This window comes from Aptenodytes patagonicus, chromosome 12, assembly GCF_965638725.1.
Source record: "Aptenodytes patagonicus chromosome 12, bAptPat1.pri.cur, whole genome shotgun sequence".
Lineage (NCBI taxonomy): Eukaryota > Metazoa > Chordata > Aves > Sphenisciformes > Spheniscidae > Aptenodytes > Aptenodytes patagonicus.
The window spans coordinates 10,232,332-10,258,688 of NC_134960.1; the positions used below are offsets into that span (position 1 = coordinate 10,232,332).

General features: G+C 46.6%; 1 protein-coding gene and 1 long non-coding RNA gene across 2 annotated transcripts; both read right to left on the reverse strand.

The window, feature by feature from the left end:
- Window positions 1–1,755: 1,755 nt before the first annotated feature.
- LOC143166148 (uncharacterized) lies at window positions 1,756–7,221 on the reverse strand. The gene is made up of 4 exons (XR_012996372.1): window positions 7,034–7,221; window positions 4,197–4,364; window positions 3,231–3,312; window positions 1,756–1,924 (listed from the first exon to the last, which is right to left on the reverse strand). It is a non-coding gene; the product is annotated as an uncharacterized LOC143166148 (long non-coding RNA).
- Window positions 7,222–9,107: 1,886 nt separating this feature from the next.
- On the reverse strand, window positions 9,108–26,109 carry LOC143166127 (serine protease inhibitor Kazal-type 5-like). The gene is made up of 14 exons (XM_076350228.1): window positions 26,009–26,109; window positions 24,829–24,854; window positions 23,635–23,762; window positions 23,059–23,125; window positions 21,256–21,383; window positions 21,027–21,078; window positions 18,585–18,715; window positions 17,893–17,974; window positions 17,311–17,378; window positions 16,349–16,439; window positions 13,774–13,901; window positions 13,344–13,407; window positions 10,081–10,133; window positions 9,108–9,647 (listed from the first exon to the last, which is right to left on the reverse strand). The coding sequence occupies exons 1-13, from the start codon at window positions 26,064–26,066 to the stop codon at window positions 10,128–10,130; spliced, it is 1,029 nt and encodes a 342-aa protein (XP_076206343.1). The 5' UTR covers window positions 26,067–26,109; the 3' UTR covers window positions 9,108–9,647; window positions 10,081–10,127.
- Between the last annotated feature and the right edge of the window lie 248 nt (window positions 26,110–26,357).

Below are 26,357 nucleotides of genomic sequence, written 5' to 3' on the forward strand. Positions count from 1 at the left end.
CACTTTTTTTTGTCCATAATTTAAGCAGATTTTGGCAATTCTTTGGATTAGTCTTAATCCCAGTCTTCTCAATCGGGATCCTAAATTCTCCAAATTTCTCACTAACTTCTAATCTTTCAAATTCTGTACTTGGTAATCAAAATCCTTACTTGCAGATCTGTTTTTGACATAATTTAAACAGACCGAGCTTGTGTTGAATCATCTCAGTTTTATTTTCTAAGAGAAGAAAATCTCCATCATCTTTCTCACTTGAAAAGCAAATACACAATAACATGATCTTGGGGATTACCTAATGGAAAATTCTATTTACTTTCATATCCAGGAGCTCTGCTAATATTAGTAGTTTGCAGCATGCACCTGCAAAGCTAAAGTCTCCCCAAATACCAGCATTTCCAGCTACATTAATCTCTAGTGACATTAGAAAGATCTCTATTCATATATCTTGTTTTCCTTCCTTCCCCCTGCTATTCAACCTCGATATCTCCCGCCCTGTCCCTTATCTCAGTTCCACCAAGTGTCAAGGACTCCAGACCTTTGGACCAATGCAGGCCTCAGCTACAAGGACCTCTGTTCATCCTGATTACAATATCCGTCTCTCAGGGCTTATTCCAGCCAAGACTATCGTCAATTAATGCTTCCTGGCAGAGGAAAATGTATCTTGACAACTTAATTGCCCGACTCTGTAAAAGCTGTCATGGTCAAGCGAATTCCTACCAATGTCCACAGAGATGACACCTGAACCTTATCAGAAAGGAGATATTATTTGCAAACCAAATCTGCAGTTAAAATAGATTGACTCAGCATGTTCTGTCAAGATCAAAGCAATTCTCTTCCAACTAAGTTATTAAATTTGGGGAATAGTTTGCAATAGGAGACAGATTAAAGGGACAGAACAGCAAACACCTGTCAAGGATCTACAGAAGAAATTTGGATCTAGAAAACATCACCGCAGCAATAGCACGTGCCTGCTGTCCCCCACCTCGGCCGAAGCACATAGTGCCTCAGTATGAAGTCCTGCCTCAGCTTCAGGTCCCTGCCTTGTGCACAAGGAAGATCTATGCTGCAACCCTACAAGTGAGCCGCTGGCTTCACAGAGAGCAATTTGGCAGAGATTTTTCCACCAGCCATTTGTCTGGCAGGACAGAGCCTTTCAGGACCTGCTGCACCTTCTGGTGCAGCACATCCCACCCAGGCTGGACAGGGAGCTGCAGAAGAGGGAGACCTTTGGTTGCCCCCATGTGTTTACATTCTTGTGTTTGTGCAACCCCCACTTGCAGTCACTCTGTGTTGATGTCTACCCATTTATTTTCCCTTCATCGGGCGTGTTGGGAGAGGGTGGCTCTGCAAAGCCCACCTGGCCGAGCAGCCCTGGACATGGGCACTCTGCTCCTTTCTTCTGCTGCCTTTCCAGGTTACCTCTAGTCACAGCTGTGAGTCGTCTGTTACCATTTCTGCAGAATTTCACTGACACATAACAAGAAAAGAAGCGACCCCTTTGAGGCCAGAAGGCAATAAAGCCAACTCACCTGTTTTTCAGAAAAATAAGTAGAAATTGTCTATGCTTGCCATCCACAAACCAAGCGTGAGGTTGTTACTACACCTAACACTAAACTGTTTCTTTTGGGACCTTCAATGTCAAGGCGAATGATGAATTCTCATCTGGATTTGTAATTTGCAAGTAGTTGCATTTACATCTTACTATTTTCAGTGAACAACTTGAGTGGAATTGCTCATACCTTCATGCAGGGGAAAGCGTTGAAAGTTCGTGTGTTGTAGTCCCGGTGGGAGGGCTGGGCAGCAGGAGGGCTCCAGCAGCAGACTGGAGTAGGGATATCCCAAGGAAATGGCCTGGACAAGAGCTTGCTGTAGCAGAGAGGCCCTCGCAGGAAAGGACAGATGTGCTAACAGATGCCAAACAGGAGCCCTAAAGAGAGGAAAGAGAGAAGACCATTCACCAGTCCCCAGGATAAAAGCAGATGGGCCATGGAGCAGAAGTTGTGATAATCAAGGGAAATCATAGTATCATAGAATCATTTAGGTTGGAAAAGACCTTTAAGGTCATCACATCCAACCATTAACCTAGCACTGCCAAGTCTACCACTAAACCACATACCTAAGCACCACATCTACGTGTCTTTTAAATACCTCCAGGAACGGCGACTCAACCACTTCCCTGGGCAGCCTGTTCCAATGTTTGACAACCCTTTTGGTGAAGAAAGTTTTCCTAACGTCCAGTCTAAACCCACCCTGGCACAACTTGAGGCTGTTTCCTCTCATCCTATCGCTTGTTACTTGGGAGAAGAGATCAACGCCCACCTCGCTACAACCTCCTTTCAGGTTTTTCTCTTGTACCAGAGTCTGTTTTAATGCTCTACAGACCCCCACACCTCACTCCATGAGCAACTTCTAATAAAGAACTTAATTTTTCTTCAAATCTGAAGCATACCACACATAAAATTCAAAGAGCTCAAAAAAACCCTCTCAAAACCAATGGTGCTGATTATCCCAGAACTCAACAACCATTTTACAGCACAATGGGTAGAACGGTAAGAAAAATAGAGCAGCTCTAATTTCAAAGCTACTGGAATTAACTAACAAAAAAACTTCTGAGATTCATGCATTGTGGAGAATAACAGTTTCTCATTCTCAGAGATGGTGCTGGCAGAGTGCAATGATTAAACAGCAGTTTCTTCGCCCTTCACCTGCCTCCATTGCCAAAGCTACAAATCCAGCTCACTTCATTGATGCGAAAATATTTATTATAGAAATTTTAAAGAACATCTGATATAGGAACTGACAATCTTTGTCCCAGGCAGTATCTACCTCCTAAAAGCTAGAGCAGAAGAGAAGAGGCTGTTAATACAGTAAAGGAAATCACAACCTGATGACACAGCTAAGAGTATGAAATACACCCTGCCAGAGCCAATTCTCAGCATACAGAAGAACTTGTAATTTCAACCAACTCAGTAGAACTACACTCAATTGCACCAGGCCTATTTTATTAGAAAAAAGGTCACAAAACAGTCACTGAGATAAACCTGGTAGGACACAGCTGGACATACAGACAAAATAGCAAGTAAGCCCAGACACCAACAGTGCAGGCCAAACGTCATGCCAGACTTTACAATGAACAAGGGCAGGATGAGAGAAGAGAGAAGCTGTTGATCAGCATTTTATGCTCAGGCAGGCAGGCCACCGCAGTAAACACAGCTCTGCCTCACTTTGCTTACCAAAGAGCTTCGCATCTTCCACAAACTTCTGCGTTCTCCTTCAGACTTTCTCAGAATCTGCCAAAGCTTTCCGGTATCGCTCCTGTAACCGCAATAGCAAGGGGAGACATCAAACAAGGAGGTAAACCCCATTTCCTGACAAGTTGGCAATCCCTTAGAAACACTTTAAGAGGAGCCCCCTTCACGTCAGAAGGTTGTGCTGGGCTCCTGCATTTTCATTGCATGCAAACCCAAGTCCCTCCCTCTCCTACTGATTAATCAGCACAACTGCAACTCCCTCAAAAGACCCAAGTGAAGGCCAGAAGCATTCAGGGCGCAGCTCAATTGAACACCGCGTTGTCAGGATGCTGCTTTTTGCATGACTCACTGCGGCTACTGAGACACTCCTTTCTCCAGCAGGCAAGTTGGCGGTCTCAGCAACAGATCTGCAACCAGCTGATTTATCACTTTGTGCGGTAGTACTCTCAAGGCGATTATCTCCAGAATTGCCTGCCCAGTGCTGCAGTATTTAATCCTCCTATTAGTCACATCTGTTCTTCAAAGTCCCTATAACATGATCCCTACCATTTCCACACCACTGTCACTAAAGAGGACTTTCCTTCTCAATCTGGATCCAGTGCGACACCATATGTGATGCTAGTCAGGACGCATCTACTGCCGTTCCCTCTGTACAATACTGTGAAAGAACTGACCAGACCATCTCCAACATACAGTTTTGCCTGCCAGGATCATACTATCAGTGTCTTGCTCCTAGGTACTACTAACAGATGGCATTTCTGGGGAAGGCAGACCGTACTTTCACAGTGCACCCGCTCACACTTAGAGCACAGCTGCTTTGAAGGCTGCCATAGCAAAGCGGTGTTGTGTGCGTGTTACAGGGCTTACAGAAAAAGCTAGGGCTGAAAGACAGACCAAGTCAAGGGGACTGAACGAAAGACATCATGATGCCACCAGCAGCACACTCACAGTTAAATCCCGGACTTGTTCTTCCAATTTGATGGCTTTGTGCTCTAAGGCACAGTCAGAAAGGGGATGCTTGGGCTCATCACGGGGATCTTCTGGGCCACACTCATCTCCTGTACTTCTCTGCTGAGCTGCAGTGCTGAAAACACATGGGGACCCCCTGAAATACAACTAGTGACAAAGAAGGAAAGTTAAGTAACAACAGGGTCAAAAAGAAGAATTCTAGTTTTGTGTCATTATTAAAAGCAGGCTCACTTAAAAAAGGTACATAGATTTCTAGATAAAATTTTAGCTCTTTTCAGAAAATATGGACAACTAGCACAGAAATACAGAGATAGATGTTTTGAAAAATTCTTTTATTTTAGACTTACATGTCACTACAGAGGCTGTACACCACTTCTTTGACATACCTTGAAAAGAGTCACATTTTCACAGGAAAACAAGTTGTGGGTTGCATTTTTGCTGACCTCCCGGTACAGGTGGTCAATACCAGATGACAAACTTCAGAAACATTTTTGCAAGGTAGTCTTGAAACGTAGCACTTAGCCTTGTTGAATCTCATACAGTTGGCCTGGACCCATCGATCCAGCCTGTCCAGATTCCTCTGTAGAGCGTTCCTACCCTTGAGCAGATCAACACTCCCACCCAGCTCCCACCTGCAAACTTACTGAGGGTGCACTCGATCCCCTTGTCCCGATCATTGATAAAGATAGTAAACAGAACTAGCCCCAATAATGAGCCCTGGGGAACACCACTTGTTACTGGCCACCAACTGGATTTAACTCTATTCACTACAACTCTTTGGGCCCGGCCATCCAGCCAGTTTTTTATCCAGCGAAGAGTACGCCCGTCCAAGCCATGAGCAGCCAGTTTCTCCAGGAGAATGCTGTGGGAAATGCTGTCAAAGGCTTTACTAAAGTCTAGGTAGAAAACATCCACAGCCTTTCCCTCATCCACTAAGCGGGTCACCTTGTCGTAGAAGATCAGATTAGTCAAGCAGGACCTGCCTTTCATAAACCCATGCTGACTGGGCCCGATCACCTGGTTGTCCTGTACGTGCCATGTGATGGCACTCAAGATGATCTGCTCCATAACCTTCCCCAGCACCGGTGTCAGACTGACAGGCCCATAGTTCCCCAGATCCTCCTTCTGGCCCTTCTTGTAGGTGGGCGTCACATTTGCTAACCTCCAGTCAACTGGGACCTCCCCGGTTAGCCGGGACTGCTGACAAAGGATTGAAAGTGGATTGGTGAGCACTTCTGCCAGCTCCCTCCGTACCCTTGGGTGGATCCCATCCGGCCCCACAAACTTATGTGTGTCTAAGTGGTGTAGCAGGTCACTAACCATTTCCCCTTGGATTATGGGGGCTTCATTCTGCTCCCCATCCCTGTCTTCCAGCTGAGGGGGCTGGATACCCTGAGAACAATTGGTTGTACTATTAACAACTGAGGCAAAGAAGGTATTAAGTACCTCAGCCTTTTCCTCATACTTTGTCACTATGTTTCCCCCAGCATCCAATAAAGGATAGAGATTCTCCTTAGCCCTCCTTTTGTTGCTAATGTATTTATAGAAACATTTTTAATTGTCTTTTACAGCAGTAGCCAGATTAAGTTCTAGCTAGGCTTTGGCCCTTCCAATTTTCTCCCTGCATAACCTCACAACATCTTTGTAGTCCTCCTGAGTTGCCTGCCCCTTCTTCCAAAGGTCATAAACTCTCCTTTTTTTTTTCCTGAGTGCCAGCCAAAGCTCTCTGTTCAGCCAGGCCCGTCTTCTCCCCCGCCGGCTCGTCTTTTGGCACATGGGGACAGCCTGCTCCTGCGCCTTTAAGATTTCCTTCTTGAAGAATGTCCAGCCTTGCTGGACCCCTTTGCCCTCAGGACTGCCTCCCAAGGGACTCTCTCAACCAGTCTCCTGAACAGGCCAAAGTCTGCCCTCCAGAAGTCCGAGGTAGCAGTTCTGCTGACCCCCCTCCTTACTTCTCCAAGAATTGAAAACGCTATCATTTCGTGATCAAAATAATAATCCAATTATTGAATAATCAATCGAATAATGCTGAAACCCCCAGGTACCCATACACAGCAGTTGCTTGGTGGGATTGAGTGTCACAGGGATGTAGGGAGAGCTCTGCCACAGACCCAGAGGGGCTTCAATGCACAAAAAGCATCAGGCTTTCCACATCATGACTCACTCAGTTCTTGAAGAAGCAAATGCCCCTAAACTGCAGGATTTCTGGCACTGTCTACAGTGGCAGAATGAGAGGGATCCCCTGGCTGGAGCACACCATGCTGCCATGTGTGGGCTCTCCCTCCATGGTAGCTGCGAGAGCAGCTGGAAGGTGGTGGGCAGAGCTACCAGGCTCCAAAAGGACAGACTGCAGAGGACTGAGAAACACCACGGTGAGTTCAAGGTTTGCTGAGTCGCCTGCCAGAGTCAACAGTCCTCACTATATACCAAGAGCAGCATTTGCACACCCTGAAGAATTGCGTAAGTACCTGACACCTTTTATGGGGGGGGGGGGGGAAGCAAGAGACTCAAGGCCCCTGCAGAGAACAGTTTAGCTCAAAACCCAACTGTGTTGAGAGGCCCGGAGACTGAAGCTGCCAATTCATAACGCCAGTTCTGCAAAATCTCAGAAACTGCTGTGAACCACACAGGGTCTGTGGATCTTGGCAAGAGACACCCTTAATAAAGCGTAATTTACAGCAAACTGAAGACTCCCCAGAGTGCTGGTACTTTTCCAGGTTCTTAGAGGACTGTTTTGGTCTCGTTACTGTGTTAGAGGGCAACATAAAGTGTAACAAAAAGCAAACATAAAAGAAAGGGTGATAAATTCCCAATACCTCGAGCCTTTGCCTCCTTCTCCCCAGGAACCTCACAGAAGTAACGCGTGGCATCACTCACACAGAGTCCCACTGGAGCTCTGCTCCACGCAGCGCTGCTCAGGACAGACATGATCGGCGAGCCCTTGGAGCGATCTGCAAAAGGGGGTTGAAAGCAAGAAAGGACTGACCAGGCAGGCTGCTGAGAGCAGAAAGGAGTTAGCATTGCTACCTCTGGTAGGGCTGTTAACGACAGCACAGGTGGTTTTAGCAAGTCACTGTCCTGCGCATTCTCGACAGACAGGTTTGGAATCTGATTAACGAACCCTTATCACCAGCTGCGATTTTTGTGGATGATAATTTCTGCTGGCAGCAGGAGAAATTCAGAAGGTCCTCAAATACTGACAGAAGAGGCTACTAGGGCACCGTCTTCATCAGGCCATTGCAGGTTTGATAGGTGATTATTTCAATACCTAAATACTTGAAATCACTACAAATCATAATACCTTTCAAGTGCACTGATTTTCATTTGCAAGAATTTATTTTAAGCCACAAATTTGCACTGCTTTTATGAAATCATATAGATGTTCCTGCACATGATTTTAGCTGGAATCAGTGAGCAGACATCATCAGAGAACATTTTTACTGTCTGATATTCATCATTCTCAGGCTACATAAATAACATTCAAGAATTTACTTGTTTCATCACAGCTCAAAGGCAGACAAATTCTGGTCCTGGTTAGCTGTTTTAGGGGATGCAAACTGGTGACTTTCACCTGTGACTGTATCAGGTGACAACCTGGTGACTGTACTTGGTGAGGGGATTTTCCACATAGGGATACACATTAATAATTTATTTCTAAATCATAGTGTTTGCTCACATTAAAAATCAGCATACAAAATATTAACAACTACTTATGTCAGAGTCTGCTGATAATAAAATCAGATTTTATTATTACCAGCAGAAATAAAATGTGATGCATGCGTAAGCATTTTGAGAGTTTAAAAATCAATTCTCATTAACTGCAGTAGAAAAAAAGGATTTGATAACTTAATTGAAAAGAAAAAAATCTGTCTTTGGTGGGAGTGAAATTAATTGGTATTAGGTAAAATCTTGCCAAAATCTGGAAAGTCACTCCAGCCTTATCCACAACAGAAAATGTTTACAGATCAGGTCACAGCTAAAATGGACTCAAACACTGTGTGTGTTCACTCAAGGTCTTCTGGAAATGCCCCACAATAAAGTTTACACAAATAAAGAATGTATTTGCTTTAAGTAACAGCTATAGAAGAAAGTACAGGAAGTGCGTGCAAACTGCCAGCAGATTTCTGTTAACCCACCACCAGAGTCTCCTGCTTTGTAAATCCCGCCCCACTTTCTGATGCATTGCCCCCAACTAGCCAGGGAAGCCTTCAGCTCAAAGCCCTGGCTTCATCTTAAAATAGTCTCAGACTATAAATGAATTAGAACTGTCTGTAAATCAGTTACATCTCAAAACAACAATACTTTTCCTTAAATAACTTAAGCCATTCAACACCATGGAACTTCTCACTTCACTATCTTCCCCATAGCACCAGGACCACAAAGGAAGGACCCCTCCCCTGCAGGAGATGGCTCCTGGGATAGGCACTGGCAGAGCCCTTGTGCCTACAGGGCCTTGTTTGGGGAAGGAAGTTCAGGCCAAGGCAGAAGGATGACCCAAAAGCACGTGCTGATGGTCCACCAAGATGGCTGAGCTTTCTGCTTGGTCAGCACTGCCTCAAGGGCACCATCAGCACTTCTGCCCTCTTAGAGCAAGAAATGCTGCTGGCCAAATTCACACCTCCAGATCTCAGAGACCTTCCCAGCTGTGCCCCCAACTCCAGCTTCAGTAGGGCAGGGCTTGCCCACCATCTAACATGACTAGTCAGGGTGTATCTAACTTCCCACAACTGCTCAAAGTGGTCTGGATTTCCCAGTGCCTCAGATGAGGAGGGTAGAAGAGGCCACTTACTGCAACAGTTAAACTGCCAGCCCAATACTTGGGGAGCTTTAAAACCAATTTTCCTCTGTGGGTTTCCAAATGTAAACCAATTAAATCTCAAAACAACCCTCTGAGGTAGGTAAGTATCTTTTAATGTCTGTTTTACAGGCAAGAGAAAAGGGCTGAAAGGGCGGTGAAGTGATTGACCCAAGACCCCACAATGAGTCAGAGATAACCTGAGCCCCAGTTCCTCCTCACAAAACCCCAGACCACGCTCTTCCTCCTCAGGTCCAATATCTTCACTGGGTATTTACAGCAGCTGGTGCACCCCAGGGGCCTCTGCACTTGCTTATTGCCTAAGGGACACGTGGTGTAAAGCTGGAGTGGGGACCCCTGCGTCCCTCCTGTGAGGCTTAGTGAAGAAGAGTGACATGAAGCTGCTGAGTTATCTTTATTGTAGAAGCACGCTAAGACACAGCGAGGCAGCAGAGACCGCAATGGCACGTGTGGGGCAGACCCAGGAAGACACCACTGGGTCCCCACAGCCCTTCGCCCTCCACCTGAGCAAGGGCAGGCCCCATTCACTGCAGAAGGGAATGAAGGCAGCTCTGGCAGTCCTGGGGACTCAGCAGCTCCCCTGATGCTTGACATCAACTCTTCCTTTACTTGCCCTAGGAAGACAGGAGGAGACAGTTTATTACTATAGTCCCAGACAGCAAAGGGGCCTGAAAGGACCACAAGGAAACCTCAAAGCTGTGATGCTCCTGTGCTCTGTAGGGGTTCTGAGCCACCCCTCTCTCACCGCAATGGGGAACAGCAGCACGCTGCTCTGCCAGCATCCTTCCTGCTCTGCAGGGACAGCTTGGCTGAAAAACCAGAGCCGGGGGGGGAAAGGAATGGGCAGAGCCCACCACTGCAAGCACTAGAAAAGTTTGCACACTCCCACGAGCTCAGCCCCACCATCCCCTGGCTGCAGCAAGAGGAAAAAGCACACTGCAGAGCCCTTTGCCCCAGGCAAGGTTGAACACTCCAACCCTTGTGAAATGCAACCTCCAAAGGACAGGCTGGCTCAAAGGGGGTAAGTCACTGCCCCCCCCTCTGTACCTTTGGTCACAGCAGATCCCTGGTGTTTGCTGGCAGTTTGAACTCCATTATTTCTGGAAAGAAAGAGCAAAAAATAAGTCCATCCCCAAGCATGACCACTGCTGTGTGACACTTGCAGAGCACTAGTATCTGTGTGACAGCCCCTCCGGCCAGCTCAGCGGCCACATGAAACAACTGCAGCAGAGCCTGGCACCAGGGCAGGCACATTGGGTTGCTGCCAGCCTAGGAAAACAAGACTAATTTCAGCCTGAAGCTAGGTGCTTTCCACACCTACTACCTAACTGGGAAAGGTCCTGCTTTTTCTTTTTCCTCCTTCTGCCACCTTAAAAAGAAACATGACAAAATAAAGAGCATTGTAAGAAAACTGGGACTTGCCCATTGCAACCCTGGGAGTTATCTGTTAAGAAACAAATTTAAAAAAAAGGATAAACTGGATATGTCCTTTTTTCCTGACCTATTGATTAACATGGGCAGACTGGTGACTATCACATGGGTGATTGGTGGAAAAACCTTTGAACAAATAAAGGAACTGCAAGATATGCAGCATTAAAAGTGAAATGTACTGGAAAGACCCATAATTAGTTCACCCGTATGACACAGCACTGCAGGACCTAGTGGCCAGCTAGCTTACCAAAAAAGATATCTAAACCCAGGACTCAGACCTACATTCATCCACAGTAAAGCAGCACGGGATCAAAGGAATTTGGTTATGGCACAGACCTCCCGGGGAAGGTGGTGAGCCCAGACACCAGCCAGCCCAAGGCCCCGGGGACAGGCTCTCTGCAGCAAGGTTTTCCACCACAGCAGTGCACAGACACACCCTTTAGTGTCAGATCTCTCTCATCCACACTGCTCTCATCCCTTCCTACGAGCATCCCTCCCTGATGGCAATCTGGTCACCAGGCAGGCAGAGTTGCCAGAAACACCTGGAAATCCAGTAGGAGCTTTGCAGGCAGGAGTGGATGCAGATAATGAGCTGTGAAGGAATGAGGCAACTTGGACACACATTTTGTCAGTCAACCCAGCACCCTCCATGGATAATTTCAAAATATAACTCGAGGAAATACTACATTTTTGGGTAACAATTTCTTATCTTCCTCCAAAGCTTAGAGAGGCCTTTGCATTTTCGTTCTGCACATTGCAACTGTCTAAAACAACTTCTGATGCCAAAAGCACCACTGGAGCTGGTTTCCTCTGGGTTTTAAGTAGCATATGTTGAGTGCCTGGATCCTCAGTAGAAAAGAGAATTCATTATACTGCAAGTTACTGTGAATTTCAGTGCTGAAAATAACATTGCTCTGTTCATTGTTCATAAGCTTCCAGCTGAGAAATAGGGAAAGTCTTTGAAGGACTCAAAAGGTTTTCCAAGGAAATGGGCTTCCATAAATTTCCAATCTGATTCTTCAGGTAACATAATATACATAAATAAGGAATAAATCATTGGGGGGGGGGGGTTGGCTTTTTTTTACCCCAGGGAAAAAACTCATCACTTTCCCTTTTAATTGCATTCAACTCTCCTTGGAATACTTAACATAGCTACAAGCTGTCTGACTTTCAGTAAATGGCGTATTCCTCTAATTGCAAAGGCTTGAGAGCTGTAACAGCTTGGTAAAACACAAACCAGTAAGGAATTCCAGACCAGGCAGAGTTTTGTGGGAATCCTCTCTATTTTTCAGTTGTCATAGTATACCAAATCTCATAGTATACCAAATCTCATCTGTCTTGGGCAGTGTAAGCACAGTCACCAACAGGCTTGCATAGTGCCTGGTCTCCCTGCGTTCCCAGAATACACGAGCCAAGAGTGGCTCCATCACACTAAAGGTCAATACATGAAGGCCTCCAGTAAGATAACAGGCAAAATTATTTCTCTCCGGGCTACAATTTCATCAACTTTAAACAAAGTTGAGCACTTTGCTGCTTTACAGAAGAAGGGGAGAGGAGCTGGGATGTTTACTTTTTAGTGTTTTGGGGATCTGCTGGCATCCTGGCACTGAGCAGAGGAAGGCATGGCATGATGCTATGGCATGATAGCTATCCCACAGGAAAGCTCTTTGTTGCCTACAAACACATTGATACCAAATTCATATTCAGAAGCCAAAGCTCCTATCCAAAACTTTACAGAACTTCTCCGTTTGGCTGGTTCAATATTTTGATTCTCTCCAGGTTTGGAGAGTGGGAACAAATCTTACTATTTCCCCTGGGGATGAATATTCAGTTTCTCAAGAGTTCATGCCAATACGGAAGACAGTCCCCCCTGGGTGTTACAAAGCATCCCGCACACTCAAGAGACACAAACGCAGACCCTGGCTGCAAATCAAAGTGCTGGAGACTGCCAAGCTGCCACTGGTGGAAAGACAAAGCACGACTGAGAAATATTTAACTCATCTGCTATATGGGATCACACAAGATGTCAAGGCTCAAGACCTTTCCCAAAAGTATGCCACTTAGTGAATAATTTTCATTTCCCAACCATCCCTCTGAATGTTTTTTAGGAAATGAGCCCTTTATGGTTGATGCAGTTCTAGTCTTTCTGGCCTCACCAAAGTCCCCAGAGGAAAGCCAGATGTTTTCCCAGACATGTCACTCCTACCCTACAGCCTAGGTAAAACATGGAGACCATGCCCAGGTTATATATTAAATCCAAGTCTGAACCTGTATTTAAACATCTGGACCATGAGCACCCCACTCCTGGGACTCTAATGATCCCGCCACAGATGTGGGGGCCAGGCTGGGTCCCCAGCACACACTTGGAGTGAGAAACAGGATGCCAAGAGGCACTTTGGGTGGCCATTTTTTCCCACCTGTCAGCAACACCTCACCCCAGGGGAAAAAAAAAAAGAAAAAAAAGGAGATCGGGGGCTCCAATACCCCTCTTCCCTCCCAGCCTGCGATACAGCCGAGCCCTCCCAACTTGCAGGACTCCCCAGGCTGACCCTAACAGTACTGCAGTGTGCTGCACCACATGGCTGAAGAGCAGCCACAGAGCATGGCTTTAATTAACCCATTAGTTTAGTTAATTGTTCTTTCAATTAACCTGTTAGTTAACCCGCCTGCAGGGTCAAGGTGTTGACCCCCCCCAGCTATTGCTGAAGAACACAGCAGGGCAGCTGGTGACTGGCTGCCAACTACTTCTCATTTTTCACTCTCCACTGTGGCTGCCCAGATCAGGCCCCCCCAAGCTGAGATGGTGCCAAGAGCGGAGTTTCACAAGGGGAAAGGAAGAGATTGATGTTTCCCCAGCCCAGCCGTGGCATGCCACTTACCACTTCAGGTGCAGGCTTTCGGCATTCACCTCGATAGTTTACCGTAATGTAGTTTGAAGCTCTCCTGCAAAGGGAGGACAAGACATTGCTTATTATTCACTTGCAATGCCACAGCTCTCTGCCATCGGCATGACAGTCCTCTGTGGACTCCTTAATACCTTGATGCTACTTCCAATATGATCTCATTTATTACTCCCCAAACAATCTTATGATCTGGCAGAAAGGGAATAGGGGACTCTGGAAACTTATGTATCTTAATTAGCTGTCATCAGATTAATCTCAGGCATTTTGATCTATGTTTGCTTAACAGCAAGGCACCAAGGACACACTTGATAGTGAGTCATGATATATCAAAACAAACACTGTGCTGCAAAAGACACTCGGGAATGGTGGATGGCCCTGTATTACTGAAATCTCTCCGCCTACTCACATGGCAGCTGAACACAAGTCACATTCATTTTTGTATGTTTTCCCATCAGTGCCACAGACTGGTTGTGAGGATTTGCTGCAGAAAATCCTTCCACCCTTTACCCCGTGCAGAATTCGATCACAGTCCAGCTGAAGAGAGAAAGAAATCACATTTGGTGCTGGTTCACTTGCAAGATCCTCCTTTACGTGACTTAAAAGCGCTTACAAACCAAGCTTTGCCATGGGGCCCCTCTGCCCTGCAGCACATCCACCACACCTCCAGCAAGGCCAGGCTTGTAAAGATCTAGTGTCTCTTGTAGGACCAGCCAGCCAAGCTTTTGGGGACAGAGCCCTCCCTGCCCGGCACAGACTCATTCATCTGATCCACCTTGGCACATTGGTCCAGGGCAGGTTTATTTCTCTCACCAGGGATCCACAAGAAGATGAAAACTTCTGCTACCTGTCCCTAGTCCTCCTTATCAGGGCTTTGATGCCGTTTCATCTCCAAGAACAAAGATGAAACCCATTGGCCAAAATTATTGAAAAACCTCTACAGCAGACTCCCACTGCCCAAGGGCGGTGCAACATGCAGCACAACTTCTGACACCCAATGAATTCAGAGACACAAACATATATGAGCAGCTATGACTAATTAAGGGTGCCCTCTTGTTTCCTCTTGAGCATGACAACAGGAACATTTAGACACAGCTTTCCTTACAAACCACACGTGGCACAACCAGGACAAACTCATAACAGAAGGAGTGGCCTTTGGGGACCCCAAAAAGCCTCTCACACTTAGGTCTCCACCCTACAAGGACACCAGGGCAGGTGCTTGCAGAGTCATAGCAAATTTCAAACAGCAGAGGTCAGAGATACCACAGCCTGTTCCCTGGCACACACACAGCCCCTTCCTCAGCCTGGCCACCCACCTCTGTTCCAGGTGTTGAAAAAAGACCGAGATGAGGAGTGACTAATGGGTTCCCATCCCCTTCTCCGGGTGCTATAAGACATGTTGCAACAACTGCAAATGGTGCAATCAGAAGAGAGCTGCAGCTGGGACGGAGAGGACATTCGGCCTCCTGTCCCACCTAGAGATGCACCATTTAGCACAAACTGATGGTTTATCAACAGCACCATGGGGCAGGAAGCACCACAGGGAAGGAAGGTTTCATGCCAGGCGGCACGGGGGGGTTGGTGACATTGGGGTGCTGTGATAGCACCTGCTGGTTAAGCATCACTTGCTAATTTCATTAATGTGCTGCTTCCTCTCTCATCTGGGTAATTACTGATGACATGAAAGCAGACAACACTGACCTTTGCAATTCACTGCTAGATGCCTTCCTATGTGCAAGACATTGCTGCCTGCAGTATGACCCGTGTGCCTGCATTACTGCCAGGGCAGGCAGCCACCCCACCAGCAGCCCCACATATCACAGGTCCCAGCAGCCAGTACCACCACTCCTTTGGCTCTGGGGAATTGGAGCTGCCTGTGACAAAACCCACGGGTGGCCCTGGAAAGAGGAGAGGAGCGGAGCAGATTTGCTCTCTGAATCACCTCTCATCAGTCAGGCTCATCAGCATCCACTCCTCCCCCAGTGCTACCAGGAAATACCACTAAACCCTGAGACAGACTGGAGTTATTACGCCTAATGTTTCCTCTGGAATGCATCAAAATTGCTGTACCTGAACCACCTACCAGGATTTTTTTTTACTCAGTTATCCCTTTTCTAGAAGTGGTCAGTGACAGGGGCTTCAGAGAGAGTTAAGGCAGTTCATAGTAAGGTCCCTCCAGCCCCACAGAAACACATTGCCAAAATGTTATTTAAATTACTGCATACAAATGCTGGAGGGATTAAAACATCAGGTCATTTTTTTTTAACCATCCTAGCCCTTGACAACACCCTGTGACAGCGAGATCCACAGTTTAGCCTCTCTTTTTATGGTAACTTATTTTCTCTTATTAGTTTCATATTTTCCACTTTTAGCTTCATTAAACTACTGCATTTTCTTTTTGTGGAGACAAGGGAAAGCAGACACCTTCATCTTCCTCCCATCTTATTCCATACACATCTATCACTCAAGTGTTTCCCCCTTTAGCACTCCCTCCCCTGCCAAACCTTGTCCTCATCCCCTGGTCAGCTCCATCACCCTGCTCCAGCCACGGCCTTTGACTCAGCACCTTGTCAACATGTGAGGGGTGGCACTCCTTGCCCCACTTAGGCTGGATGCCTGCCCCACACGTAGCCAGAGCTCAAGGCCAGTACCCTCACAGCTGATGTACTTCCATAAGGAACCAACACCAGAAGCAAAACTGGCTTAGAAGGGTCCTGTATGGGCACATCCAGCCCTGCTCCCCTTCCCTCTGCTTCAGTGCCAGGGGATACAGGGGCTAGCATTGAGATACAGATGCTTTCACTCATTCAAACCCTTCCAAGGACATGAGGCCAAGTGAGAAGCTTTAGGGTCACAGCAGGAATGGGAGCAGCTGCTGGGAAAGGAGCCAGCAGGGGCTCAGCACCAGTGAAGGAGCACCCAACAGGACAGGTCCCTGTTTCTGCCCATGCAGATGCCATCCGAGATGCAGGAGGTGGGTTTACCAGCTGGTAGGTGTCGGTGTCTCTGTTCTGCGCCTTGTGGCCAGGTGCCAGGTTGCAGTTCCTGCCGCTCTGAGCCATATTTCCTTGTGGGCTTGTCAGGGAGAGAGAGCAGAGAGGCAGCTCATCACACCCCTCCAGAACAGGGGGAGCACAGTGTGAACCCACCCTCCCCACAAACCCCCACAGCCCTTGGGGAGCTGCTTGCACTATGGAAGCACCCACCCACCAGGAGAGGAGAGGGCAAGAAGCCCCCAGCCACATGCTAACAGGGAGGCAGCCAACAGCAGGACAAACCTTGCCCTCTGCACAACCCAAGTGCATGACCACCCCAGGTCTCTGCAACCCTGTCTGTCCACCAGCATTGCTTGGTGGGTGGGGAGATGAAGGGACTACAGGAGCCAAAAGCAAGAAATCTCAGAGCTCCCCAGCAAAGGCTCTGAAAAAGCACCGAGTCCTGCTCAGGTCCAGCAGCTATAAAACAAACAGGAGTGCCTCACCAGTGCCCAGAAAGCACATGGTGCACCAGGCACTGCCTCTGAGCCAGCGGGTGAAGATGAGCCAGGGCCAGGCAGCAGACATGCCCTGTCAGGAGACAGGGTTTGCTGAGCAAAGGTGTCCTGAGAAGGATTTTGAGCACAGCAATCACTGGTGCTTCGTGCACAGGAAAGTCAAGGACAAAAAGGAGCAAGGGTTGCTTTGCTTGCATGAAAAACATGCCCCACTCTACACATCTCTTCCCCATCACCGGCTTAGCCAGTGGGGAGAAGTGCTGTACTAAGCACCAAACACTGCAGCATTCAATTCTCCATCCCAGGCAGTGCCACTTGCGTGCTACTGAACTATTCCTGCTCCAATTAACCTCCTAACCACCCCTAGGAAAAAAAACATGTAGGTAGAAGGGAGCAGAAACCAGTGCCAGGGCTTGTGGGGTGGTCAGGGGGACAGGCTGCTGCTGTACTCACCCTCTGTTCGACGAGAAGGGACGTCTCTCATTCACACCCTGCTGTGATCCTGAACCACCGCAGCTCTTCTGCAAAAGGGGCAGGATCACATTCAACAACCAAGCATAGAAACAACTTTTATACAACTAGAGAAGAAGCAAAGCTAAAGCAGCTCCTGTCCTCCCCCCCTCCTCCTCCCAGACTTAGGATGTTGCAGGGCTGTTCCTGGAGAAGCAGGTTTGATGCTTGCTCCATACAGGCTTTAATACCCACCAAGTGTCATCATCTGAGGGCTGACAGGACTGTGGGGAGTCTGAACCTGCCCTTTATCTCACATATAGCATCACACCATCAGGAAAGCAAGAGGGGCTGTTCTGTCAGGTCCAAACATGCCCACTTTGTATGCTTACACACAGGTCCATCCCACAAATTAGCAAGGCTTTGCAATACAATCTGCTTCTCCCCCATCATTAGCTGGCTCCAGCATCCCAAGCACCATGGTCACCCCAAGCTAACCACAGATAGTCCCTGGCCATCAGGATCCCACAGACTCTCACCAGCCCCTTTATCTGAGCTCAGGGCAGGCTCCAAGTTCCATCTCACCTGGTTTGTTCTCTCCGAAGTGAGCGGTTTGTTGCGCTGGGCAGTTCCACCAGACTGACCTCCTCTTTGAGCTTCCTTTTTGCTGAAAGAAGGGGAGAGGAGGAAAAGGGAGCGATATGGCAGTGCAAGTGCCACCGGGATCTAGGGCTGCCCTGTAAGTAAGTGTCATGCCATTAGGCACCACTTCCCCATCCACAGTCCCTGTTCCTGGTGGTCCTGTTCCTAATTCCCACCCCTAAGCCTTCTCCCTTCTCCTCACCATTCCCACTGTATGCTACATCCTGGATCCAGGTGGCTGCTTTCATATCAGGGCTCCTTCTGCATATGCTCTATGGGCATATGCATATGTAGAGAGAGCGCATCTGGAAGGCAAAGTACACACGTGGGAAACTCCTCAGGAGCTGCTCGCACCAGCCAGTCCCCTGGGAAAGGGGCTGCTCTCTATCAACCTTGCTTCTCCTCCTCTACTCCACGCTGCTTCTCACCTGCCCCTGGGCCCTTCGTGCCAAAAGGGAAGTGGGGAAAAGGGGCAATGGCCGGAGCCCTACTGCCAGAGCATCTCTTGGAGGGCCACTGGGATTCAGGACTCTCTCCCAGGCATCGCCTAGATGCAGCTCCTCAGGCAGAAGCTGCGGTTTCACAGCAGCAGGTTTCCCTCTTTGCTGTTGTTGCTCAGAGGAAGCTGTACTCACAACTTATCAGCACACATGAGACATTTGTTGGTGTGCTGCTTGCCAGAGGAATCCCGAACAGGGTCGTTCTCCCTTGTGCAGGACAGTCGTCCACCAGCTTCAAACTGGGAGCGATACTCACTGCAGTCATCCTGCAGAAAGAAGGCAGCGATTAGGGCACCCTGTCCTCCTCACCTTATTGATCTTAGAAATGTGGGGTTTTCTGCCAGGAAAGCATTGAACCATCACAAATGCATCACAGGAGAGCCTGGGTGTGGGCAAGAGAAGAGGGTGTGCAGCACCAGCCACTTAGTATCTAAACAGAGGAGTGAGTCAGAAAAATTATGGGTCCCTCTGCCTGCACAGCACGTGTTGGGAGTTTTCTAGTATGGTCCAACTAATTATTATTCTCCTTGTCGGGCTATTCAAAGCATGCCAGTGATGTGACCAATACAGTAATGAAGTCCCTCCCACTTCTCCCAACATCCTTAATACACAGCTACAGCCTTTTCCCAGATTGTAGCTCAGATAATAATTTCATTTACAAAGCGAGTAGTACCCCCAAAACCAACCACACTTTGGGACGTGTCAATCAAGAAGCAGCAGTTAAAACATAAAAGTACAATGCAAACATACTTAATAGACCATGAGCAGTGGAAGGTTGTTTGGAGAGAGAATGATTAATTTGTTCCCTGTTCAAAATCACTGTACAGAAACTATGTTAATTTGCCCCTATTATGTAACATGGATGTAAACATTCAATCCCCCTACTTTCAACTATTTCAGACACTGCAATAGCAGATTCCAAACAGCAAGTACAGATAAATAACTGGATCCCACTTACTCTATTTTTTTTTTACAAATTGGTTTTAATACTTGCAATTTTCTGCCCATTTTGTGCATAGGAGTTTTGGCTAGCTTGCATTAAGGTCCTTAGCAGGTCACTGACCTCATCCTTTGCTCTGCTCAGAAGTTTCCAGCACCTCGTCCTGTCTGCCAGGGGAAGATTTCCCCAGCGTTGTGTCTTGCATCCCACCCGGGGCACCTCAGCTTTGCTGCTGGACTAACGCTGGCAAAACACTCAGTACAAACCCCCACATCTCCCTAGAGCCAAACTAGCCATGGGTAGGAGAGAGATGATCCAGCACAGGATGAGCCTGCACCTGCTGCGGTCAGCAGCCACATTGCATTGCTCTCATCAGAAGTAAATGTCGCACCCCACCTCAGAGGGACTGCCCGAGAGGCTCACTGCTTCTCCCCATCACCAGCGTGTGCTCACACCCCTGTGCAGTTCAGGCAATGCTTTCCCTCCCCAACAAGCCCGGAAAAGCTCTCCCAGCCCCTCTGTGCCTCCATCCCTGCGACCAGCCCAGCACCCCAATCCTCCGTCTCCAAGACGGATCTGCCTTCCCCTAGTAGCCTCTCAAATAGCCTTCCTTTGAACTAGCATTTCCGGAGCTCTGTTAACTTCCCGACCTCTGCTGCAAAAACCTCGCTGAGCACATTCAAGACTTGCATTTGCCTTTTTCATGGCCTGTCGCACCCCTGACCCACTAATGCAGGGCTTTATCCTTTGTCACTTCTAACAGTAAGGAATTCTAACAAGCAGGAATTCTTGTTAATCACTGGCTCTGTGATCTTGCACTGTTATTACATTTTATCTTATTTCTATTACTCCAGGCCTCAGCACTATCCAATTAGTCCTGAGTGATCTGCTGATCCTCCCCTGCTGATCCTCCCTCCCAGCTTTGCCATCAGCAAATTTCACCCACACTTTCATTTCTTTGTGCCAAAATCTTTAGGAAAAGCACTGAAACAGGATTATCCCCAAGATTTGAGCTTAAGGGGATCACACCAGTCCCTGCCATGGCAGAAATCGAAAGGTAAGTGTTGGAAAGGGACTTTCTTCCCCCCTCTTACAGAACTGCTTTTGCCAGGAAAGCATCAGTGCACAGGGGCACAGTGGCTGCAGGGTGGCAGGGCAAAGGTGGCAAATGGCAGCATGGTGAGAACAGTTTCCAATGAGAAAAGCTAAAACTGAGCTACAGGCCCATGGAGATAGCGCAGGGCTGAGCTCTCCTCCCAGAATATAATGATGTCTTGAACTTTTCAGAGTTTTTCACCCAGATTTTTCATTTTAACCTAATTAGCACCCTCAGCAGCACTGGCTTCTCCACCCTCGAGCCAGGTTTCAGGACAGTACAGCACAGCCGGTTTCTTATTCTGATGGGATTTGCCTGTCCCTAAATCCACAGGTCAATGGGATAGACCATAACATTCAGGCAAGTTGTTCATGCTCTTGAATCCCCCAAGTGAACAAGAAATAAGGAGGGAAAGGAAAGTGGATCTCAAAGTTAAATCAGTAGAGACAGAGCAACTCAGTAGAATAATGTTGTCTTTTCTCCATCTTGGGTGAAAATCCAATAAAGTTTTATATTGACCTACCTAATACTTTAATCTCACCTTATCTTTTCCTTGTCTGTTTTTAGATAACTTCTGCTCATTCTCCCTTTTGCTGTAAGAGAAGCAAGATGAGAAAGTGAACACCACAGTGCTCCAGGGAGCAAGAGGTTTTCCCCTGCCACCAGCTGGAGGAGGAGCGAGTGATCCCATCCACTGGCATCAGCAGCCGGGTCACTCCAACAGCCGCTTTCTCAATCTAACCGAAAAAGCTGTTTTTTCCTCTACTCACAACTTCTCTGCACACATGATGCACTTATTGCTGTGTTGCTTCCCAGAGGAATCCCGGACAGGGTCATTTTCTCTGGTGCAGGAAAGTTTCCCTTTCTCAAAGAGATCCTGAAACTCTCTGCAGTCATCCTGTGGAAGCACCAAAAACATGGGTTGTCACAGATATGCTGACAGAGAGAGATGCATCTCCCACAAATCCACAAAGAATTATACACCAATGAATTACGTTTCACACTGTTTCATTTCCTTGAGGCATAACTCAGTGGAAAACCATAGTTTGCCTGATGTGTTCTCTTAAACTATAGCACGCAACATAAAACAAATAAATCCATATGTTTAGATGAGCACATTTGTCTTTTGCATCCTGGGTAGTCTTATTTCTAATAGATAAGACATGCAAGAGCCTGCCCAAAGGACCTAGGTTTTGCTTTAAGTATAAAAGCAACAATTTCTTAGTGAATTTTGAATGAGGAAATCAGTTTTCCCATCTCTTATGAATGAACACACTACCAAGAATTTTAAAATCCATGCACAGTAAAAAGATGAAGCTGCAGGCATTAAAAAAAATTCTTGTACACCCTCTTTCCAGGTATGCTAGAGTAAGAGGTGGGCATTTTTACCTTCCATTTAACATGACATTATGCATTAACTGAAGCAAAGCACTCTTTCACAAAAGGCTTTTGTAGCAAAACCTGCTTAAGCATTTCAGTCTGGTCTTTAATTTCCTCTGAACATATTTCCTTTGACTTTCAGGACGCGCAAGCAGGTTTGTAGCATAAGAAACACATGCTACATATGAAGCCTTTAGGATCCTTTACGCAGCACTTTTAAGGTTATCTGCCATGTGATCTGCATTTTTTCCACCCCTCACATTGTGTAAAGGAGATGGTTTGATAACTTATCCTAGCTCTGCAGATGGGGAAGTCAAGTCCAGAAAATTACTTGCCAAAAGCCAGACAGAAAACCTGTGGCTGAACAAAGAAATTCAGCATACATCTCTTCCTGACACTGTAAAACTGTCCTTCTGCCTTCAGGACCACACTTTGGCAAGTCAGGTGTTTAAAAAAGCTTTCCCTTAGGACAGCTATGCTTTACAAAGCCTTTAAATTGCCCAGACGCACAAGAGCTAGAAAGCTACCCTGCTTAACCAAACGTAAAAAAAAAAAATACATCACTGCAACCAACGCTATCTGATGGAAACCAATTCACTCCTGCCTAGAATAAAAACCCAAGGCTCAAAAAGGCAAGTCCCTCCACATAAAGACCTGCTACTTAGAAAAACAGCTATGGGTAAAAGAAACCAGCTAGGTGCATCAACAAGATAAACAAGGGACAATTAGAGCCAGCCTGCTCCCACACCCTGCCCTAGTCACAGCTCACAGGCACCATCATTGTTATTAATTATTTGTCAGATGCCAATGGTGTGCCTTATAAATAGGCAGGTATCCTCCTTAGCCTATACTCTGGGTCAGGCACAGACCATATGTGCCATGTCGGTAATTGCCTGATAGGGACTAGATTGCCTGGGAGGAGGCGCGAGGAGTTTTAGTTTCTTTTATGCTCATGGATGGCACAAAGCCTCACGCTGCTTCGGACCCTCTTGCCGAGGCAGAGCATGTTTGCCCTGCTCCCATTGCAGACACATCGCCAGGCCCTTCCACATCGGCCAAGCCAGCATTTCCCACACCGCAGACAAGGAAACACACTCAGCAAGTGGATCAGAGGCAGAAGATGCAATGTCACCACATCATCCTGCTCCTGGCGCACCGATAAAACTGGCTTTGGTAGCGATGTTTCACCTCACCTCTCCCGAGGAGTTCACATTCCTGTTTGCCTCTCCACCACTCCCTTTGTTTTTTGAGTCTCTTTCCCTGCAAGAAAGGGAGGCGTGAGTGACAGAGCAGCATGCAGTCCTCAGACATAAAACCAAAATAGCTAGCGATTGAAGGACAGTCCTGCCAACCCCACCTCCCCATTGCGCAAGGCAGCGGGATGCACCGGCACTAGGGCTACAGCTCGGTGAGACATGCCCGAGGTATTTAGCATCTCTGCACTGGGGGCATTTTGCCATCCTTTCTCTCTGCCTAACATCCAGGTGTTTCCATTCTATTAAACACCATCTATGGAAACAAGAAACTAAATCCACGTGTGTTTTCACCCTGGATTTGCTCCTCACACACTGTGGTGTTCCCCCCCATGTGATGAGCTGGGGAGCACTACTGGGTTCAGAGGTGTGCTGAAGAGCTACAAACTGGTCCATCTGGCCCAGGACTAAAATTTTACTCTGCAGAGTGAGACAGAGCCTCCTGAGAGCTACAGGAGAGGACATGCTGCACACGGGCAGGATAGCCGCATGAACCAGTGGGTGGCCGATACTCACAGCAGCCTTTGGCACATCAGGCACTTGTTGAGGTCTGCTTTGCCATCCGGGCTGCTGACAGGCTCCTTGTGGGTGGGACAGGAAAACTTCCCACTGCGCAGAAGTGACCAGATTTTCATGCACTCATTCTGAAAAGCAGAAGAGGACAGTCAGTGGAGGCTCCCTCGGAGGCCATCAAGAACGTGAGAACAGTTTGTTCACATTTAAGCTTTTTTGGGTGGGCTACGTGCTCTCAACAGCAATAGCCTGTTCACACCAGGCCTGGGGCTACCCACGGTGCTCATCCCCATCCCTCACCACGCGTGGTACAGGCTGCACCCAGAGCCCCACTCGTGGCTCCCGAGGCAGAAAAGACAACAAGAAAGTTCAAAACCCATTGCAAAGGCCATTATTCATGGGAAAAGGAATACGTATTTAATTTGCATACAGCTGCAAATTGCTACCCGCTGCAGGGGAGGACTCTATAATATAGCCAAGAGCGGAAAATATAGCCCTAGAAGTGCCAGTGGGATGCAAGAGTAATGAATTGACCAGAGTGACTGAAGAGCAATTCAGGCGCAAGACTGAAGCACAGAAAAGCACAATCCTTTTAGGAAGCAGAGCAGTACTACTGCGTAATGCTGCATCAACCAATTGCCTCTTCTGCTGGGTAACTGAAATGCAGACTAGGGAGAATCAATGAACCATTTAGTTATTTTTGGCTACTATGTTTTCCAAAAGGGTCTTTACTAAGGAGACAAAAGCTTGTTTGATTAAAACATGAATAGAGCTGACTTCTCAGTCATTGAATCAAATAATTTTCTGAGACTCAAAGGACTTGCCTTAATTCTTTTCATTATCAAACTTGGGAATTATCAGAAGCAGGGGTTTCTGCTGGATCAGAAGCAAAGTTCTGATATATCATTAGAAATACAATTCATGCCATTTCTATAGCTTCATCTCATGAGATTTCCAGTCCAGAGCTGTTTGGATATGTGCTCAGCATAGCGCACCAGACACGCTGTCAGCTAGAGCCACTGCTGTATTACAGAAGCATTGTCTCTAAACATGGAGAAATTCACTGCTTTTTCCATCACTGAAAAAGCATTATGATATCTAAGTATAGTCCATCTAAATGACTTTGCTCAGAGCATGCATTAAGCAGTGTAGTTGGCAAAACAAAAGGAGAATCAGAATAGAAAAGTTTGGACTCGCCTTAATTGAAGCTTGGCTGGCAACATCTGCGATAAAAAAAAAAACCAATGAAAGCACACAAAATCTTTGAAGGGAAATTTTAAATCAAAAGCATTTAATTAAAATACTTAATGCAGCTTCCTAATCCACCCAAATACTTCTAGATAAAAAGCTAAATCAATACATTATTGTACACTGATAGAAAGGACTGCGCATTAGAGACTTTCTGGAACATTGCACTTGTCATTCTAATGCAAAAAGCACATACCTTTTTTGCATCTTTGTGCCCTCCTTTACCGTGTTACTTTTCTCAGTCTTAACATCCAAGTTTCAAGGATGATTCAATAACTGTTTCTCTATTATTCTACCCCACTGCCTTGGTAGTTTTATCAACCTTACCCAAATATTTTTTGCTTTCTTCATCTTCACTTAAAATTGGGGTACCAGAGCTAGGCCTTATCATTGTTGTTTGTCCAAACCTTCAAATTCCTTTTCAACATCCATTCCATTTGCAGTACTTCACATAAATTGCCAAATTAATGAGTCAGCAGGTGGGTAGCTGATATCTGTTTCTTTCTACTAAGACACTTAGAGCTGGTATAACATGTTTCATCCTTTTCTCTTGCATCATCTGTGGCATCACAGGGAACCATCAAGAAATCCTCCATTAGCTCGTTTTCAGTGTAAATAGGCAGTAAAGTGAAAGACCATTGCATCAAGCCTAAGCTCCTGCTGAAGTCTCTCTATTGTAGCCATACAAAAATGCATTCCTTAGTAAGAGTGTTGACAAGAAATTCCCATTTTTCTGAATTTACCAGAAATTGTATTACACTTTTGTTCAAATCCAAGTTTTTTTATGCGAATTCAGCCTGTTTGGAAATTTGTATTCCTCCACTTAGACAACTAGGGTTTTGGGTTGTCTTGTTTGTTCTTAAACTGTTAACTCTATAAAAATAGATACTTTCACCTATCAGTAGAACTTCACCATTTTCACATGCATGAGAAAAAGCCATTATCAAGAATGTGTTATATCAAATCAATACCAGTAGTACAGTAAAAAATGATGGTCTGCTGGTTATGCCGCTATGCTTTTTAAAGAATAAGGGCTCTCTAATCCTCTATCTCACTGTCTTTACAGGAGCTCCCAGGCTGTGTTCTGTGCCAGTCCCAGATTTCAGCACAGAGAACAGAAGTTACTAACCTGAGAAGAAGCAGAAAAATGCCAGAGCAAGGACCACCGAGGCACCTTCTATTTTCATGATGAGGGTGGCAGCTGTTTGCCTACGTTGTCTCTATTAGTGCATTGCTCAATGAAACCCAAAGAAAGGGCTCAGGTCAGATCACATATATATAGATGACCAGATTCTCCGCCTTCATTATGACATAATCTTCCCAAGAACCATCATTAGCTGCAAAAACCAGTTTGATGACAGCAGCTCTAAATTCTAATGATCCCATTAACACAATTAATTTCCATAAGGATGGGACATATTTGAGTCACTCCCTACATTCTGTTAAGGTAAGAAAATTATGAATAGATCATTTCAGTT